This window comes from Amblyraja radiata, chromosome 5, assembly GCF_010909765.2.
Source record: "Amblyraja radiata isolate CabotCenter1 chromosome 5, sAmbRad1.1.pri, whole genome shotgun sequence".
Lineage (NCBI taxonomy): Eukaryota > Metazoa > Chordata > Chondrichthyes > Rajiformes > Rajidae > Amblyraja > Amblyraja radiata.
The window spans coordinates 20,690,270-20,711,475 of NC_045960.1; the positions used below are offsets into that span (position 1 = coordinate 20,690,270).

At 40.4% G+C, this 21,206-nt stretch overlaps 1 protein-coding gene across 2 annotated transcripts in view; it reads right to left on the reverse strand.

Moving 5' to 3' along the window:
* Positions 1-21,206, reverse strand: part of gclc (glutamate-cysteine ligase catalytic subunit) — a 67,272-nt gene that overhangs the window by 32,812 nt on the left and 13,254 nt on the right. For both annotated transcript variants that reach the window (XM_033020695.1, XM_033020696.1), the window contains 3 exons: positions 10,867-10,979; positions 8,813-8,995; positions 1,896-2,009 (listed from right to left, as the gene is read on the reverse strand). In XM_033020695.1, coding sequence (XP_032876586.1) covers positions 1,896-2,009; positions 8,813-8,995; positions 10,867-10,979 — 410 coding nt within the window. The remainder of the gene's footprint in view (positions 1-1,895; positions 2,010-8,812; positions 8,996-10,866; positions 10,980-21,206) is intronic.

A 21,206-nucleotide genomic window follows, 5' to 3' on the forward strand; every position in this document is an offset into this window, starting at 1 on the left:
TCATGTTAGAAGTTCGAAGCACTGGATGTGATCGGTTTAAAAGGACCAATATCATGTGCCTGTTGAGATATCCTATTTAATAAACATGAATCTTAGACATATAGACTTTAGGAGAGCTCCCCCTCCCCTTACCCCTCTCACCATCAACAACACCACAGTCACATCTGTGGAGTCTTTTAAGTTTTTGGGAACCATCATCTCCAAGGACCTTAAGTGGGGGGCTACCATCGACTCCACAGTCAAAAAGGCACAACAGAGGATGTACTTCCTACGGCAGCTGAGGAAGCACAATCTGCCACAGGCAATGATGGTCTAATTCTACACGGCCATCGTAGAGTCTGTTCTCACCTTCTCCATCATGGTCTGGTTTGGCTCAGCCACCAAGCACGACACCTGGAGGCTGCAGCGAATCGTCCGATCAGCAGAGAAGGTTATTGGTTGCAACCTTCCCTCCATTGATGAACTGTACACTGCAAGGGCTCTGGAAGCGAGCGGGCAAGATCATCTCTGACCCCTCTCACCCTGGCCACAAACTCTTTGAATCACTTCCCTCTGGAAGGCGACTCCGGACTGTCAAAGCTGCCACAGCCAGACATAAAAACAGTTTTTATCCACGAGTAGTTGCTCTACTCAACACCAAAAATCTGTAGCCTCCCGTTGATCTGGTATTTTGTTGTTTCACATGCTTGATCAATGGTGTTTTATGATTAATGTTTTATTATTATTAATGTTTAATGTTTTCTGAGTCATTCGTAACTGTCACTGTATGTCATGTTGTTACTTGTGGGCGGAGCACCAAGGCAAATTCCTTGTATATGAATACTTGGCCAATAAACTTACTTACTTATTGATCCTGCAGAAGACATTAAATATATTGAAAATAGACAGATTCCTAGCCCAGTGCGGCTGGCAACTGGATAGCTCACAGCTAGCACATGCTAAATATCCTCTTTCTCTAGAGTAATATTTCACAATGTGCACAAGCCTATTAACAGTTTAAATACCAAGTAAAAAGGCCAACACAATTTGAGAACTACAAGACATTCTAGTTGAAGAGAGTAATGTCATATTTCTTGATTCAAGCATGCTTAGAGAACCTTTCACATGGAGGGAATCTTGGCAGGGAATCACATCCACATTATAAAAAATTATATCTGATCACAAGTACCAGAAAGGAATCTTTAACATACAGGAAGAAAGGCCCATATGACAAACGTATGTTATTTATAATGTGCACCCTCTGAACAATATCAAATTTTAAAAATTGCAAGAGCATTATCACGTGGATGCCTTCAAAAGATCAAATCCACTTTTTAATTATTTTTAATATATTTTTAGTGAGACATCCGTTCTGCACCAAAACACGGAGTTAGATTGTTTGCATTAAGGTTCAATGTGTATCGTGATTAATTTATTACAGTCGGTACTTGAGAGAAAACGGAAGGAGCTTTTAGAATTTGATGTGTTGGTAGAATGAAAAGAAAAATGTTTTGTATGCAAAATTGCCAAATTGGCAATAGATAAGAGGAAGCAAGTCCTCAGAACATGTCAGCTGATGTCGTTGATAAGTCAACATAATCTTCGTTCTGGCATTACTATATAGGGTAACTATCTTTTGATTGAATTTTGTTTTTGTCATTGTGATAAATAATCTATTCAAAATGGAAACATAGCTTACAACAAACATTTTTAATATAGGTGGCAAAGTACTGTCAAATATAATCTGCTTCATCCAAGCTTGTTGTGGTGTACTCCTATTTGGATGGGCAATGTTCATGACTGACCAAGCATTTACTTAGCTGTTGATATAGCGTTAGAGTTGTAGGGCTTCACTAAAAACCCACAAATTTGCAGTTGGCATTTTCAGGAACAAAGTGAGATTCACATTAACTCACCTAAATCTTGGATGCTTGTTAATTGCTTCATCTGGGAAAAAGAGTGATTTAGATGCTCCACTTTCAATTGGTTTTGGCTCATAAACAGGTTGTGTGAACTGATGACACCCAAGCCTGAAAAATATTAAATTTAGGATCATTTACACAAAATGTTCGGAAGATTAGTTTGTTATTCTTTCTCATCCATTTCATTCACTGTCAACACCTGATTACGATATTGTTTCTATTTTCGGTATGCACTGGATGCAAAACTTTCTAATTGAATAATACCTCAGCAAAAAAAATCTTAGGCAAAAACTGTGCATGGCATGACAAAATGATCCACTGACTGGAAGAGCAGCAGGAACGTGCTCCAGCAGCAGCTCATACACAGAAGTTCAATTGACAGTATTCAATGACACACAAGTGCAATCAAACATTGTGAAGCAAGGTAATTATACTCCCAGCCCACAGAGTAAACATCTAAAAATGACCTTTAAGATATAATAGCTGCACATGCACAACAGACTTGTACGATGGATAAATGACCCAAGTTTGACACAAAATGCTGGAGTGTCTCAGTGGGACAGGCAGCATCTCTGGAGAGAAGGAATGGGTGACGGTTTGGGATCTCGACTCAAAATATTGAAGATCTTTTTTTGGAGTTCTTCCAGTCCTCTACCAAATATTAGTTATCTACCGATGCTAATTGAAACAGTGCAAAAAGCAGGTCAATATTTGTGCTCTAATCCTATAGCAAGATGTGTGAGAGGTCGCATATTCGTGAAATAATCTCAAACATTGACCCCACGTTCTAATGAAAACAAGGGGGTTGATCTCCAAAAGTGCTAACAATCGGCAACTAAGTTGTCTATGATGTAGACACAAGATGGAGCAGTAGACCTGAAAAAAGACAAAAGACAAATAAGTCTGAAGAAGGGCCTCGACCCGAAATGTCACCCACTCCTTCTCTCCAGAGATGCTGCCTGTCCTGCTGAGTTACTCCAGCATTTTGTGTTTACCTTTGATTTAAACCAGCATCCGCAGTTCTTTCCTACGCACAATGATCCAAGTTTTATGTGCACACTCAAAGGCAACACAGAAAGTATATAGTGCCCTCAACAATACAGTGCAACCTATAGAAACAAAAAGCTGCAGATGCTGGGTAATACACAAACATTTATTTCAAATTAGTTTCAATTCCTGAGAAGCTTTAGGAAGTGGGCTAATCTACAACTGATTTGTCCTTGGTTGGGGAATCAAGAACTAGAAAGTAGAGGTTTAAGGTGACAGGGGAAACATTCAATAGGGACCTGAATAGTAATGTTTACCACACAAAGGGTGGTTGGCATTTAGAATAAGTTGCAAGAAATAATAGGTGCAGGTACAATAACAGAATTTAAAAGACATTTAAATGCAAAGGTGATCCAATCCAATTGTAGCACAGCATTTTGTATGGAATAAACATTTTGTATGTAATTAGTGAGCAAAAAAAAAACTGTACTTAAAGCCATACAGTGTAGGAAGGAACTGCAGATGCTGGTTTAATTCCTTCTCTCCAGAGATAGAAACATAGAAAATAGGTGCAGGAGTAGGCCATTCGGCCCTTCGAGCCTGCACCGCCATTCAATATGATCATGGCTGATCATCCAACTCAGTATCCCATCCCTGCCTTCTCTCCATACCCCCTGATCCCTTTAGCCACAAGGGCCACATCTAACTCCCTCTTAAATATAGCCAATGAACTGGCCTCAACTACCTTCTGCGAGAGAATACCAGAGATTCACCACTCTCTGTATGAAAAAAGTTTTCCTCATCTCGGTCCTAAAAGATTTCCCCCTTATCCTTAAACTGTGACCCCTTGTTCTGGACTTCCCCAACATCGGGAACAATCTTCCTGCATCTAGCCTGTCCAACCCCTTAAGAATTTTGTAAGTTTCTATAAGATCCCCACTCAATCTTCTAAATTCTAGCGAGTACAAACCGAGTCTATCCAGTCTTTCTTCATATGAAAGTCCTGACATCCCGGAAATCAGTCTGGTGAACCTTCTCTGTACTCCCTCTATGGCAAGAATGTCTTTCCTCAGATTAGGAGACCAAAACTGTACGCAATACTCCAGGTGTGGTCTCACCAAGACCCTGTACAACTGCAGTAGAACCTCCCTGCTCCTATACTCAAATCCTTTTGCTATGAATGCTAACATACCATTCGCCTTCTTCACTGCCTGCTGCACCTGCATGCCTACTTTTAATGACTGGTGTACCATGACACCCAGGTCTCGTTGCATCTCCCCCTTTCCTAATCGGCCACCATTCAGATAATAATCTACATTCCTGTTTTTGCCACCAAAGTGGATAACCTCACATTTATCCACATTATACTGCATCTGCCATGCATTTGCCCACTCACCCAGCCTATCCAAGTCACCTTGCAGCCTCCTAGCATCCTCCTCACAGCTAACACTGCCCCCCAGCTTCGTGTCATCCGTAAACTTGGAGATGTTGCATTCAATTCCCTCGTCCAAATCATTAATATATATCGTAAATAGCTGGGGTCCCAGAACTGAGCCTTGCGGTACCTCATTAGTCACTGCCTGCCATTGTGAAAAGGACCCGTTTACTCCTACTCTTTGCTTCCTGTCTGCCTGCCAGTTCTCTATCCACATCAATACTGAACCCCCAATACCGTGTGCTTTAAGTTTGTATGCTGCCTGTCCCGCTGAGTTATTCCAGCATTTTATGTCTATCTAGAGTCATAAAGCACAGGAACAGGCCGTGGTACATATGTAGGAAACGACTGAAGTAGATATGGCCTAAATGCAGGCAAATGGGACTAGCTTAGATGGGCTACTTGGGCAACTCTAATGCAGCATGGAAGATTTGGGCCGAAGGGCCTGTTCCCGTGGTGTATGACTAAGTACCCTGTAGAGGGTACAGTGTTTTTCTGTTCACTATTTACATTAGTTTTTTTATTCATACAAAATGCTGAGCAACAATTGGATTGTAAGACCGTTGCATTAATTTGACACAATCAACACCATTGGGCTTTTGACCGTTGATCCAAGATCAGATACTCCTGAGGTTTCATCCAAGAATGTAGACAGCATATCCTCAGTTCTGCACTACAGTCAACTAAAATGTTTCAATTCAAGTCTGGGTATTGGTCAGCTACACAGCATCAAATTCTAATCACAATCATTGAACTATGCATGTGTTGGTGGTTTCAAGGTTCAATAAAAGAGGTGCTTAGTGGCTCTTGGTAAAGCCGACAAAACTAACCAGTTAATGTTATCCTCCTCTCCCACTCATAATTAGGCATTGTAGTTCAATTGGTGAAAATAATTATAAAAACAGGTGCATGAGCAAGAAAGAGAAAGTGGTGGGAGAGCAAATCATCATGGAACTTGTCTTTTCCCTCAAACAGTGCATTTCCAATGTGACAGACATTATATGTAGGAAAGACTTGCAAATGCAGGTTGAAACCGAAAATATTCACAAACTGCTGCAATAACTCAATGGGTCACGCAGCATCTCTGGAGAAAAGGAATAGGTGATGTTTTGGGTCAAGACCCTTCTTCAGTCTGAGAGTCAGGGAAGGGGGAAACTCGAGGTATGAAAAGGTACAGAACAAATCAGAGCCTATGGCCAAGGAGCCCACTATTGTTCATTGTTGGCTGTGGAGGTGATAACAAAGGGACACGACAGTGAAACTGGCAGGACAACTAGGGTGGGGGAGGGTGAAGATAGAGGAAATGCAAGGGTTACTTGAAATTAAAGAAATCAATGTTCATACCGCTGGATTGTAAGCTGCCCAAGCAAAATATGAGGTGTTGATCCTCCGATTTGGATGTGGCCTCACTCTAACAACGGAGGAGACCCAGGACAGAACAGTCAGCAGGGGAACTGGAAGGGGAGTTAAAATGTTTGGCAATCGGGAGATCACGTTGGCCAAGGTGGACTGATCGTAGGTGTTCAGCGAAACGATCAGCCAGTCTATGCTTGGTCTCGCTTATATATAGGAGTCAACAGCGAGTAGATGAGGTTGGAGGAGGTACAAGTGAACCTCTACCGCACCTGAAAGCTCGGAAGCTTTTCCAATACTTAAGCAATCAAATTGAATTTATCTTCAGCTTAAGCCTTTGAATAGAGCACAAAAATAGATAGTCCCCAGAATTTAGTGGCTGATCAATCATTTATTGCCATACAAGTAAATCAATATATCATTGGATGGACAACAAAAGGGAAAAAAACTCAGTAAAACAAAAAACTGGTCGGCCCTCTAGTTTAAAGAGTTGTAGATTACCACACATCCCAAAGCTTCTCAGGAATTGAAAACTACTTTAAATAAATTGATTTCAGAATATAGATAATAGACAATTGACTATAAAGAACTGCTTTGGAAAAACCTCAGCCTTCTCGAACAGCCACTTAAAAACAGAACAAGCCTGGAGATAAGCATTGGTATTAATAATTTATGACATTCCTTTAATACTGTTTCTACTGCCTGCATACAGACCCCTCATCCGCAAGTCCAAACCTGCAATAAGGACGGTCAAAATATGGCCCGAGGACGCCACCCTACAACTCCAGGACTGCTTTGATCGCACCGACTGGGTCCTGTTTGCACAACAGGCTACCAGTGGTACAGAGATAGACTTGGAGGAGTACACATCCACTGTGCTCTCCTACATCAACTGCTGTGTGGAGACTGTCACAGTGGACAAGAAAATAGAGATGTTCCCAAACCGGAAACCCTGGATGAACAAGGAGGTTCAGGATCTGCTAAGGGCACGCAACAACGCCTTTAAATCCAGGGACACTTCTGCTTACAGTGCGGCCAGGTCGAACCTGAACAGAGGCATAAAAAAGGCCAAAGTCATCCACAGGCAAAGGGTAGAAGACCACTTCAATACCGCGGACACCAGAAGCATGTGGCAGGGTGTCAGGGACATCACTGACTACAAGAGCAGCCCCGCCTGCCCCCACGGTGATATCACACTGGCCAACGAACTAAACACCTTCTTTGCCCGGTTCGAAACTGGCAACACCACCAGGTGTGGAATAACCCTGGCCATAGCGGAGGGACAGGCCTTAACACTGAGCACTCAGGAGGTACAGTGCGCTCTGCGTAGGATCAATCCACGCAAGGCTGTAGGCCCGGATGGAGTCCAGGGAAGAGTATTAAAGGACTGTGCTGGACAGCTGGCGGAGGTATTCACGAGAATCTTCAATCTATCTCTATCTCTGGCAACGGTCCCCAAGTGCCTGAAAACAGCCACCATAGTGCCGGTGCCGAAAAAGTCAAAAATCACCAACCTCAACGACTACCGGCCGGTTGCCCTGACTCCAATCCCTATGAAGTGCTTCGAAAGGCTGGTCCTCTCCCATATTAAATCCAGCATCCCTGCCTCACTGGACTCCCATCAATTTGCATACAGGGCAAATAGATCGACAGAGGATGCCATCTCTCTGGCCCTTCACACTGTCCTGACTCACCTGGACAGACAGGGCACGTATGTGAGGATGCTCTTCATTGACTATAGCTCTGCATTCAATACGGTCATCCCCACCAAGCTCACCACCAAACTCCACCAGCTAGGCCTCAGCTCACCGATATGCGCTTGGATCCTGAACTTTCTCACGGAGCGACCGCAGGCAGTGAGACTGGGCCCGCACCTGTCCTCCACCATCACCCTGAGCACCGGCACACCACAGGGTTGTGTACTAAGCCCCATGCTCTACTCCCTCTTCACTCACGACTGTGTCCCTGCATTCGACACCAACACCATCGTGAAGTTTGCAGACGACACAACAGTGATTGGGCTGATCACCAACGGTGATGAAACAAACTACAGAGCGGAGGTGCAGAACCTGGCGGACTGGTGCGCCAATAACAACTTGGCACTAAACACCTCCAAGACCAAGGAGCTGATTATTGACTTCAGGAGGTCCCATTCTGGAGAATACGCCCCAATCTCCATTTACGGGGAAAGTGTGGAGAGAGTGTCCAGCTTTAAGTTTCTGGGCACTCACATTTCAGAAGACCTCACATGGTCCACAAACACCGCCGCGCTGGTCAAGAAGGCACAGCAACGACTGTTCTTCCTGAGGACATTAAAAAAGACTGGTCTGCCCCAACAGCTGCTGACAACGTTCTACCGCTGCACCACAGAGAGCATACTAACGTATGGCATCTCTGTGTGGTATCTCAGCTGCACGGAGGCGGAGAGGAGAGCTCTTCAGCGCGTTGTCAACAGAGCGCAGCGGATCATCGGGACAGAGCTACCAGCCTTGGAGGGCATCTACCACATGCGGTGCCTCAGGAAGGCCCTCAGCATCCATAAGGACTCATCACACCCCTGCCACGGTCTGTTTCAACTACTTCCCTCCGGCAGACGTTACAAGGCCTTCTACGCCCGAACCTCCAGACTCAGGAACAGTTTTATCCCAAGAGCTATAGCGGCTCTGAACCGGCCCTAATGAGTGCCCCCCCACCCACCCCCTTTGGACAGTCTCCCTCAGATGGTCACGTCAATCAATTCAGCTTGCTTATTTATGTATTGTATTTATTTACCTTTCTTGTACATCAGTGGAGCTGCACACTAAATCTCGTTGCACTGACGTGCAATGACAATAAAATATATTATTATTATTATTATTATTATTATTATTATTATTAATATGCTCATCCTAATATGCTAATGTCATTAGACATTAATAAAATTTCACCTAAGTAAAGCATTAAGAATTGAATCGCTGTTATGGGGTCCCATTTTTTTGCAAGTGAAAAATCACACATACCATCCAATAAAACCCAACTATGACAATAAAGGGGAGGGGGAGAAACGGGACAACACAACCTTCAAGAATTCAGAGATAGATTAAAAGCAAAACATTCAGAGCTTATATCATGCTACTTTGTGAAGTCATTTACTAACCGAGGGAAAGCAGTGATGGTGCAAATGGTCTCATTTGGCTTCAACAAGGCAGACACCTCCTGTCGCCGCAACTTCATGTTTGCTTCCACAGTGTTAAAATCGGCCATCGTCCCTCCGTATGGTTGCCCGGGTGTTCCTTCAATCATATAGCTTGCATACTCAGGTCTCCAAAGAGTCGGGTGGCTTTGGGCAAAATATCATAACATTGGACTGTTATTTTATACAGCAGATCCACTCAGGAATTTGGCTGCATCTATGGTTTTTTAAGTCAATTAATTTGAATCTTATTTGCAAATTTCATATAATATGTTAGTTTGTACAAATTTCTCTACGGTAGCAAGTGATAATATAGTGCAAGGATTCTTTCTCCCAATTTAAGCAACCTGCAATATTTAACAAAAATAGAAAATGGTGGAAAGTGAATAGAGAAACTGGATTAAATGTCTCACATCAAAAGACACTTCCTGGTTTGCTCGGTTTTACTCCCCAAAGATGCCACCTTAATGTTTATTATTTCCACATGCTTACTTTTATTTCAGACCTCCAGAATCTGCAGTTTTGTGATGTTTATTTACTGCATATGTTAAACCTATATCCATATATGAATAACACTGCATTAGGCCCTAATAAAAAGAATGATTTGCACAGGTATTATTGCCCTTGAGATAAAATTCTGCAAGAGTAGCTCTTTGCAGTATGTTATATTTTTAAGGCATTCAATTTCAACAGAAGGCATAACATGTGTCAGAAGAGTGCTCCTGACCTATTAAACAAACATATTGGTGCTTATAAGTGATCCAGCAGGTTTGTGATAAGGCTTGATCGATCCATTTGGTCTAAATGTGCTGCCTGCTGTAATGTTCTAAGATATAAACAGGCCTGTCTCCCAATGGTTAATCTCAGCAGGAATGCAAGGAAGTGTCATAGCATTATCTTAGTTAGAGATACAGCATGAAAACAGGCTCCTTGGCCCACCGAGTCTATGTTCTCCACACCCTTCACATTAGGGGCAATTTTACGAGCGATCGATTAACCTTCAAATTAGCACATCTTTAGGATGTGGGAGGACACCAGAACACCCAGAGGAAACCCATCTAGGCCACAGGAAGAACGTAAACTCTACACAGGATCTAATCCGGGTCCCTGGCACTGAGGCAGCAGATCTACCACAATGAACATGAACACTCGATGGACGGCACAGTGGTACAGCAGCAGCAGCGTCACTGCCTTACAGCGTCAGAGACCCAGGTTCAATCCTGACTACGGGTGCTGTCTGTAGTTTGTATGTTCTCCTTGTAACCTTGTGAGCTTTCTCCAGGAGCTCTGGTGTCCTTCAATATTCCAAAGATGTTCTGATTTTGTAGGTTAATTGGCTTCTGTAAATTGCCCCTAGTGGGTAAATGCAAAACTGGGATAACATAGAACTTGTGTACGGGTAATTGTTGGTTGGCATGGACTTGGTGGGCCGAAGAGCCCGTTTCCACGCTGTATCTCTAAACTAAACTAAATGATCAGCAGAGGAAATAAGGCTATTTCCTTGTCAAGCACTAATTATCTCTGGAGGGACACAATATTTATTGGTTGAATCAAAGATATTTCATGATTAGATACCACCCAAAACCAAGGGGTGCACTTCAGGTTGGTCAATAAAATGCTCATCTATGATGCTCAATCTTAGAATTGGAACATGCAGCTCATAAGAATTATGCTTAAGCATAATGAGTGTGATTTGTGATTTTTTTTAAATTACCCAGCTCCAGGTTGACTGCTCTGCTTATGGTTGATAAACCAGCAACAAAGAAAATTGAATCTCTTCCAATTAGTGCTGAAGTGTAGCTGGTAACTATTATAACACCACTGTTCCAAAGAGTCTTAATTAATACAGGCAATCAACAGCAAAATGCTTCACAACCCACCATCTAGGGAAAACAGAGATATCCTGCAAAAAGAACGTGGTTATTTCTTCCCCATTCCCTATAATTATCTGCAACATCTACTGTACTGCCTGAGAAAATTCAGTAATGCAAAAATAAATGTATGAAATATTTACTTACTTAGGATTGGCCTTTTCTCCTCGATTTTGCAGTTCATGGAGAATTTCTTCTCCCTGTAGCAACACCTGAACTTTCTGATGCTCGTGATCAAATGATAACAGCATATACTCAACCTAGTGGACAAAATAGATTTGTGTAAAATGTCAACATCAAATAAGTGCTAGTGTCAAAGCTTTGTCTACATTTATGGCAAATCCAATGAAGGGAGAAAGAAGCACCTACTCAGAATGTGCATTAAATATTTACAATATCAAGAATGATCAAGAAACCATGAACCCATGAACACAGAATTGTTCGTCTGTCTCAAGTATTAGGCTGTGGGCCGAGCATCGAAAATGTGTCTAGAATTTAACTTTCGTGACCCATGTAAGAGAACTACTTCAAATGTTGAACAGATTAGAAAAAATATAATTGAGAAGGAAGTGATAACTCATCAGTGACAAAAGTTGCACATTAATTAATTAAGCTAATTAGAAAATGAGATCTTAAAAGTAAGCGCCATCTAGTGTTCAATGCTCATATTACTCTATGGGGAGCCTAATTCCGTACTGCTGTCTATTTAAACCATATATTATTATATATACACACACACACACACTTATATATGACTTGTGAATATGACTGTAATCATATATAATTATATTATATAAAAATAATATAATGAATATAATTGTGAATGAGACTGACACAGAGGTCCAGCTCCTGGACCAGCCTAATTAATGGGTGAGGGCAGTTCTTGTGGGTTCTACTGTTTACTGAACCCCACTGACTGCCGTGGATGCAGAGTGGGGGTCACAGCAGTAGTGGGACTGGGGCAGTGCCAGGCTGGGGGAAGGCAAAGGCATCTTCCACTGAGAGGAAAATGCCTAACCCTAACCCGCCCCCCTCTGGAGCTGGGGCCGCTTTGGGACTGGCTGCGGGCTCAGTAAGTGGTCCACCTCGGCTAGCATGCTCTTCTGGATCATCATGGTGATGAGGGTGGGGAGCAGCACTGCCCTGCACACTGCCTTCAGCACCTCCATAGTGCTGGCTCCGTCAGTCCACCCGCTCGCAGCATTCACGGGCCGGCCCGACAGCCCGCCGACCCTTCACAGCACTCACTGGCCTACCGACAACCTGACCAATCCTTCACAGCATTCACCGGCCTACCGACAGCCTGATCGATCCTTCACAGCACTCACGAGCGGCCTGACCGACCCTTCACAGCACTAACCGGTGACCCGACAGCCCGACCGGGGGTCTTTTTAATCGTTTATGCTAATCTTGGTGGTATTATGAATTTTAAATGATCCCCAAGACTAGTTTGAATTCATTTTCTTCCCACCAGCCATGTAGATTCGGGGTAGTTCCTCAAAGATTTAAATATTGGCCACATTGCTGTAAAAGATTATGGATCACAATAAGCTTTGTAAGGTCTAGGTTTCCAGTAATAAAAAGGGAAATTAAATTATCACATTACCATTTTGGTTCAACCAACATCAACCGGGCAAATAATAAGAACTGCATAAAATCTTCACTGACAAGTCACGACATTTTTGCTCTCAAAAGCACCAATACGAGAGACCATCACAGTTCTAATTTCTTATGTAGGATATTCATTGTTCTGTAAATGTGGCACCACCACCATCCGAAGGACTTATCCAGAAGCCAAAAATTATCTATCTAGAAAATGCAACGGGTCAATGTTTGTAATCATGTATCACTAGAATCCATGACTTTGTGGCCCAGCACATTCCTTTTTAACTATGCTATGCCACATAATTCTAAGAAAGGTCCTTCTGCACATTCGTAACCCAAATGCACGGATGACATAGTTTCCCCGCAGCTGTTAATAGTCGTCCCACTGGATGTGAATGAACACTGCTATTTCTATAATACTCCAACTAGAGAAACAACTGCATTGGATTCCCTACCCAGTTCATTACCCAAATCCTCAAGGATCCATCAACATACTTGCTGCCCTTTTGGCAACGTCACATGAAAATACAGCATATTTGCACATTTACATAGGTGACACCGAGCTAGCTCCACCTCAGTACCTCTCTTGACCTTTCCATTGTTTCGAAAGTATTAGACTGTTCCCAGTCCGATAATTTTCCTAAACAGGCATTTACTGAACAATGGCACATCTGAAATTATCTTCTTGGGACTTCATCACAAGCTTTGATTCTAGGTCACAGGCAATCAGATTATTCACAATTCTGGTGTACCCTAAAACCAGACTTTCAAAGCATATATCCATACCATCTCACAGTACACAATTTCATCTCAGTAGCTTACCCAACTCTTAGATCTGCTGTTGTAACACACAGTATAACTTGAGACTAGATGATTCAACTGCATTATTCATCCTCTAAACAAGCACAATGCTTCCAAAATTCTTAATTCACAGCCCATTCACCCATCAACTCTGCATCTGTGACCATGGCTTGTTCTTGGTTAAGCACCAATCTGATTTTTTTAACAAGTTTTATCCTTATTGTCAAATCCCTCTGGTGGCCACATCAGATATTTACACACAAAGTCACAGGTTGCCAAAGTTACGGTACGGACATCTGGCTGATTTTAATGACAAAAATGGTTAAATGTCATTGCTTGTGCCAACTATTCAGTAAAACAACTTTAGATTCTATTAAACCTCAATGCCATTCTACTTCTCTCTCCATGATTGGCACGCATCTTGAAATTTGCTTCTAAGACTGATCATCTTCCCCAACACGTTTCTATGTAAATCCAATTTTATACATAACGACATGGGATATTTTGAAAAGGTTAAATATTAAAAGTCCTTACCACCTGAGCAAGAACAAATGAAGTACTTTACACCATGAGATAAACAAATTATAAATGGTGGGTAGAAATATAAAGATGTAACCAGAAAATAAAATATACTAAGATTTCTCTACATAAAGAAATAAAATTTTTATTCTTAAGCTGAGGAGCTTGAATGTACATGTTAACTCAAATATTTTCCTTTAATATTATGGATTGAAAAATTAATATTTCAAAAATGGACAATGAACATCAGTGACAAGAGAAATCATATTGCCTTATTTACATTCTGAATTTTGTGTTCAAACTCTTCAGTTCAGTTTATTTATTGTCACTCGTAGGAGTTAGAGTGAAAAACTTTTGATGCGTGCTAACCAGTCAGCAGAAAAACAAATCATGATTAAAATTGTTCTGTTTACAGTACATAGATACAGGATAAGGAAATAACATTTAGTGCAAGGTGAAGCCATCTCTAAGTGGATGTAGTGTATCTAGACTTTCAGAAAGCCTTTGATAAGGTCCCGCACGGGAGACTGGTTACTAAAATTAGAGCACATGATATTGGGGGTAGGGTGTTGACATGGATAGAAAATTGGTTGGCAGAAAGGGCCTCCTCCTGCACCTATTTTCTATGTTTCTATGTCCGATCAAGGATAGTCGGAGAGTTACTAAAGAGGTAGATAGTATTTCAGCACTGCTCTCTGGTTGTGGTAGGATGATTTAGTTGCATGATAACAGCTTATCAGCTTACTATTGCAACAAAATCTGATTCATACCACAAATTTCAGGAGGGTAGTGATACTAAAAATCTGAATAGTAAAGCATTTAGCATGTTTATGATTACATCCATTTAAATGGAAAAAAATAATACCTTGATTTTCAAAAGCAGAAATCTCTCCAAAATCAGTACTCAAGTTCAAGTGCAATGATGTCAAGCTATAATGAAGGTGAATATAGAAAACCAAATTACCAAAGCGACATGCAGCTTCTCCTGCAGACTCTCTAATGAGCTGATCAATGACGGGAAGCATGAATAGGCATAGAAAACTAGACAACTCGTCCCTTCCCACCCAAACCACTCCCTCCTCAGGTACTTTCCCCTGCAGCCGCAGGAGATGTAACACCTGTCCCTTTATCTCCCCCCTCGACTCCGTCCAAGGACCCCGATAGTCTTTTCAGGTGAGGCAGAGATTCACTTGCACCTCCTCCAACCACATCTACTGTATCCGCTGTTCCAGGTATCAACTTCTGTACATCGGCGAGGCCAAGCGCAGACTTGCCGATCGTTTCACTGAACACCTCCGCTCAGTCTGCCTCACCCTACCTGATCTCCCAGCTGCTCTGCACTTTAACCCCCCCTCCCATTCCCAATCTGACCTTTCTGTCCTGGGCCTCCTCCATTGTCAAGAGTGAGGCCCAGTGCAATTTGGAGGAACAGCACCTCATATTTCACTCGGGTAGTTTACACCCCTGCGGTATGAACATTGACTTCTCTAACTTCAGATAGCCCTTGCTTTCTCTCTCTCCATCCCCTCCCCTTTCCCTGTTCTCCCACCAGTCTTACTGTCACTGACTACAATGTATCTCTGTCCTATTCACTCCCCTGGCATCAACCTGAAGAAGGGTCTCGACTCGAAACGTCACCCATTCCTTCTCTCCAGAGCTGCTGCCTGTCCTGGAGTTACTCCAGCATTTTGTGTCTAGCTTCGATTTAAACCAGCATCTGCCGTTCTTTCCCAGACACCTTACTTGCCTCACCATGACAATTGATCACATCTTTGCCTTTGGGTTTTGCAGCACAATTCCAAGAACATGAGGAATCGAGGAGCTGGAAAAGGATATTAGTGCAAATTCTTGTTTAAATGTTTGCTTCATCACGTTTCTTGGTTTACATTTCAATCACTTGCAAAACAACAAAAGTGACATGATCAGAGCATGTCCAAGTTAGCCACGTGAATATCCCCACATCCCAATGAATGTTGAACAACACAGGGCCATCCTGCTGATCTCAGGACAGGAATTCAGATCATCTTAAATTAGAAGAGCACTACATAGGTAGCTGCCAGTAGCACTAACGTTAATACAATAACGTTCCACTGATGTCATGTTCCATATCGAACAGAAAATCTTTTTATGCTCCAAATCTAACAGAAAATCATTACATCAAAACCAAACATGCTCAATGTCACATGGTGTTTCGACTGCAGATGATACCAACTGCAGATTATACTAGAAGCTAGATTTGACAGTTTATAACTGTGTGAGAATATTTCTTTAATTAACAATGTTGCTCTGATGAACAACAAAGACCATTGTAGATAAACAAACTTAGACAACTTGGGCCAAAGTGCCCATTTCCATGCTTTAAATCCCTTGACAAAAATATTATAGGATCACTAATTTTGCACAAATATGATGTGGTATTAACCACAATATTAGAGCCAGTTCACTCACAAAACAAAATTACTAAAGCTGTTGAAATCTTCTTATCGAGTCTACATCACAAGATTAGAAATTGTTCAGCCAGAGCTGAACACACTTCTCGGCATCTGCATACAATGGCGTCTTGCGCTTCTTGCGCATAAGTGGTGGAAAGATCAGTGGAAACAGGGCCAGGACATGAACACTCTTTCCTTGACCCTAGCTGTTGAAATGAGTAAATGCAAGGCTCAAAGCATACTAGCTTGTGGTGCAAGACAACCTCAGCTCCACATTGCCCAGACCAGCAATTTAATCAGCCTGAAGGAAGATTAGCTTGTAGGAAACGGCCAAATACATTTATCATATCCTATTTGAAAGACTAGACAAAACTGCAAAATAATCCTGAAATACATCAAGCTGATGCAACGGAGTAGCAGTTGCATTGATATTAATGTAATTTTTATGTAATGGCTGACCCAGAGCTGTGAAAGAGCTGAAAGACTTTGTTACAGATCCACAAGGGTAAAGGAATAATCTTACAATGAGCATGTGATATTAAAATGTTGGCTTTCATAAAGTTGATGTCCAATTTAAGATTTGCGTATTGTGTACAGTGTTTGGCCCCAGTGTTGGGAGGATGAGGTATTTTCAGAGGGTGCTATGCAAAGTAACTGATAAAGACAGCCTGGCCTGAAAAAAACAAAAAACAAATACATATTTTAACCAGCTAAAACAGCCAAGATATTTCACAGGAATGTACTAGACATCGACACCAATTAGATAACATGTGAACAGGAGAACACAAGGGGAGGGGCAAGATCTCAAAACATTTTGAAAACAAAAATAGTTTTTAAACTAAAGAAAAAATGGACTGGCGGTCAATTTAAGAGGTGAGCATAACAAATGGTAAATCTAAGAAAGTGGTGTGAAATAAAATGCAAGTAGGAAATATTGACATGAAGATTTTGGTTCAAAAAACATGGGAGACAAACAACTAGAATAATCCAAAAATAGAAGTATGGCTGAGGCAGATAGTTAATCTGAATGACAGTTCATTCAGTTGAAATATCCCAGTTGAACATGGCATTTAGATTGTCTGGTTCCATCTTTTAAAAGGAAGGATGGACTCATCTGGGGAATGGAATAGCTCGGACCAAAAGCAAAGGCTTCGATATTTCCAACATATTAATCCCACCCTACCACTACTTGGCAGTAAGCAGTATGTCAAATCAGACTGAAGGAGGTTCAAGTAAAGTGGCACTGAGGTAAATCAGAGTGTTTTTAAATATTTAGGTGGGAGTCTTTTCTGACCATTGAAAGGCCAAGCAAACTGGTAGCTGGAGGGGGCCAAAAGATAAATTATTGGGTAAATCAGAAGATAATCCATTCCTGGTGTTGACTGAATTCCCAATTCCATTAAGTAATGCTTTTAAATCAATGTCAACTATCTATAACTGGATAGATAAATGAGCACCCAAGAGAGCATACGCCCATTCTTTCTGGTCGGTGAAAGAGGCGGTAAATCAATTCAATTCCATTTCTAATTCCTCTTAATAGGAAGCATCCTCAATAACACTTAGTCACGTGCTGGTACATGACGAAGAATAGAGGCATGAGGGATGAGCTGGCTAAAGTTGATTGGAAAGGAACCTTGTGTTCAAAAGGGAACTGCAGATGCTGGAATATCGAAGGTACACAAAATTGCTGGAGGAACTCAGCGGGTGCAGCAGCATCTATGGAGCGAAGGAAATAAGTCTGAAGAAGGGTTTCGGCCCGAAACGTCGCCTATTTCCTTCGCTCCATAGATGCTGCTGCACCCGCTGAGTTCCTCCAGCAATTTTGTGTACCTTGGAAAGGAACCTTAGCAGGATTGACGGTGGGACAGCAATGGCAGGAGTTTCTGGGGATCATTCAGAAGACTCAGGATTTTTTCATTCTAAAGAAGAAGAAAGAATCTAAGGGAAGAACGATGCAACAAGGGAAATCAAAGACAGCATTACACTAAAAGAGAAGGCATATAATATTGCACATTAGTGGGAAGCTAGAAGGTTGAGAAGCTTTTACAAACCAACAGAAGGCAACATGGAGAGAAAAAAAATATATAAGGGCAAGTTAGTCAATAATATAAAAGAGGAAAGCAAAAGTTTCTTCAGATATATAAAAAGAGAGGCAAGAGTGGACATTGGACCACTGGAAAATGATGCTGGAGAAGTGATAATGGGGAATAAAGAAATGGCAGATTAATTGAATACGTTTTGTTGTGTCAATCTTCACAGCGGAAGACACCAGCAACGTATTACTAAAATTAAATCGGATAAGGGTGAGTTTTTAACACTGCCTAAGGATATTAATAAGAGGTTTGCCCAATTTTATCATAATTTATATACATCTAAAATAAATACAGATGTAAGTAAAATCACAAATATTTTAGATAATTGCAAGCTCCCAAAATTGGATAGTTTAGAACAAGAGCAATTAGGAGCACGGATTACTAATGAAGAAATAAAACAAATAATAAACTCACTGAAAAATGGGAAGACCCCAGGACCAGACGGTTTTAGCAATGAATTTTATAAAAGATTTCAGGAGTCAATTGTACCAAGATTATTCAATTTATACACGCAGGCTTATACTGAAAATAAACTACCAGAAACCCTAGCAGAAGCAACAATAACACTTATACCAAAAAAAGATAAAGATTTAGATGAACCGGGTTCTTATAGAGCTATTTCACTTCTAAATACGGATCAGAAAATTTTAGCAAAGATTCTAGCTAGAAGGCTAAATAATTATATTAACAATTTAATAAATACGGATCAAACGGGATTTATACCCAAAAGACAATCATTTAATAATTTGAGAAGGCTTTTCAATATAATGTACTCTCATAATGAGGACAATGAAGATATTTCAGTTGTCACGCTGGATGCAGAGAAGGCATTTGATCAAGTAGAATGGCAGTATTTATACAAGGTACTCCAAAAATTTAATATGGGAGAGAATTTTATTAGATGGGTTAAACTACTTTACGATAGACCTACAGCAAGAATACTAACTAACAATACGCTATCTCCAAAATTTTACTTATCAAGGGGTAATAGGCAAGGGTGTGCCTTATCACCATTGCTATTTGCCCTTATGATAGAACCGTTGGCCGAAAGGATTAGAAATCACCCGAATATTCACGGATATAACACTAAGGACTCAAAGAATAAAATTTCACTATATGCTGATGATATCCTTTTATATATTACTAATACACAAACGAGTATACCCACCTTATTAACACTAATTGAGGAATTCGGCTCTTTTTCAGGATATAGAATAAATTGGAATAAAAGCGAAATTATGTCTTTAAAACCACAGGATTCGGGACACTTACTAAAATTCCCCTTCAAAATTGCAACAGAAAAATTCAAGTATCTGGGTATTCAAATTACGAGTAGACACAAATCATTATTTAGTGCCAATTTTATACCACTATTAAATAAACTGAATGATATGATTAAATTTTGGAAAACGCTTCCGCTCTCATTGATAGGTAGAATTAACGCTATAAAAATGACTTTCTTACCACAATTAATATATTTGTTTCAAGCGATCCCAATATATATTCCAAAATATTTTTAAAAAAAACTAGATTCCACTATCACTAATTTTATATGGGATTACAGAACACATAGAATTCAACGAAAGCATTTGTGCAAATCTAAAGAAGTTGGGGGTTTATCATTACCTAACTTTATGTATTACTACTGGGCAGTGCATATTAAGAACATAATGTACTGGCTGGATAGTTCCACTCAGCAGTTGGAGTGGATAAGAATGGAGAAAGAGGAGTGCTATCCGCACGATATAGGAACGATCCTGCTCTCACCGATAAAATTGAATAGTATAATATATAAGAAGAACCCAATTATTCACAATATAATAAGAATTTGGAAACAAATAAAAGTATCCTTGAAATTAAATAATTTATCAGTACTAACCCCACTATTGAACAACCCCGCATTCAAACCTTCTCTCATCGACAACACATATCAACAATGGGATAGACTGGGGATTAGGAAAGTAGGGGATATGTATGAATTGGGCAAACTGTTATCATTTCAACAATTAAAATTAAAATTTAAATTGAAGGATAATCAATATTTTAAATATATACAGGTATGTGACTTTATGAAGAAATATACACATAGATTTTAAACTATATTTTTAGACCCTTTAGAAGAAGCAATGAATATTAAGGCTGATTCACAAAAATTAATATCATACTTTTATAATAATATATTAAATAGAGAATCACCCTCAACAGAAGCACTAAGGGAAGATTGGGAACATGAGCTAATGATAAAGATCTCGAAGGATAGATGGGAAAAGTATTTGATGAATACACATAACTGTTCTATTAATGCAAGACATAATTTAATTCAATTCAAATTATTACATAGACTATATTATTCAAAAACGAGGTTGAATAAATTTTATCCAAACGTCTCTCCCAGATGCGATAAATGTTTGTTTCAAAACGCTAATATAACACATTCATTTGTAGGATGTACAAAGTTGAATAAATTTTGGAGCGATATATTTGATATATTTACAAAGCTTTTCAAGTCAAGAAAAGAACCCAAAATGGAATGGATTATATTTGGAATAATAGGAGAAGATACCAATTTAAATAAAGACCAAAATGTTTTTTTTAATTATGGGTTAATAATTGGAAAGAAATTGATACTTAAATTTTGGAAAAATACAACCATACCAACTGTTAAAATGTGGATTAGGAATATGATGGACATAGCACGCCTTGAAGAAATGAGACTCCGACTAATAGATAAATATGACCAATTCTTAAGGAGTTGGTCTCCTTTCATCGACTTTTTGGAATCATGTGATGCAGCGGTGCCGTAGGATTGCTGATTTCAGTTCATGACGTGGATAGATCTACATCTCCGAATACAGATTTGAAAATTTCTCTTTTAAGGGGCCTTCTCTTCTATTTCTACTTTCTACTTTCCACTTTTTTTTTAAATTTTATTTTTTTTTATATACACACTTCACGTTTTTCTACTCTCTACCATCTATTTTTCCACTTTTTCCCCTTTCTATTGTTTTCTTTTTCTTGTCTTGCCTACTTCTTTCTC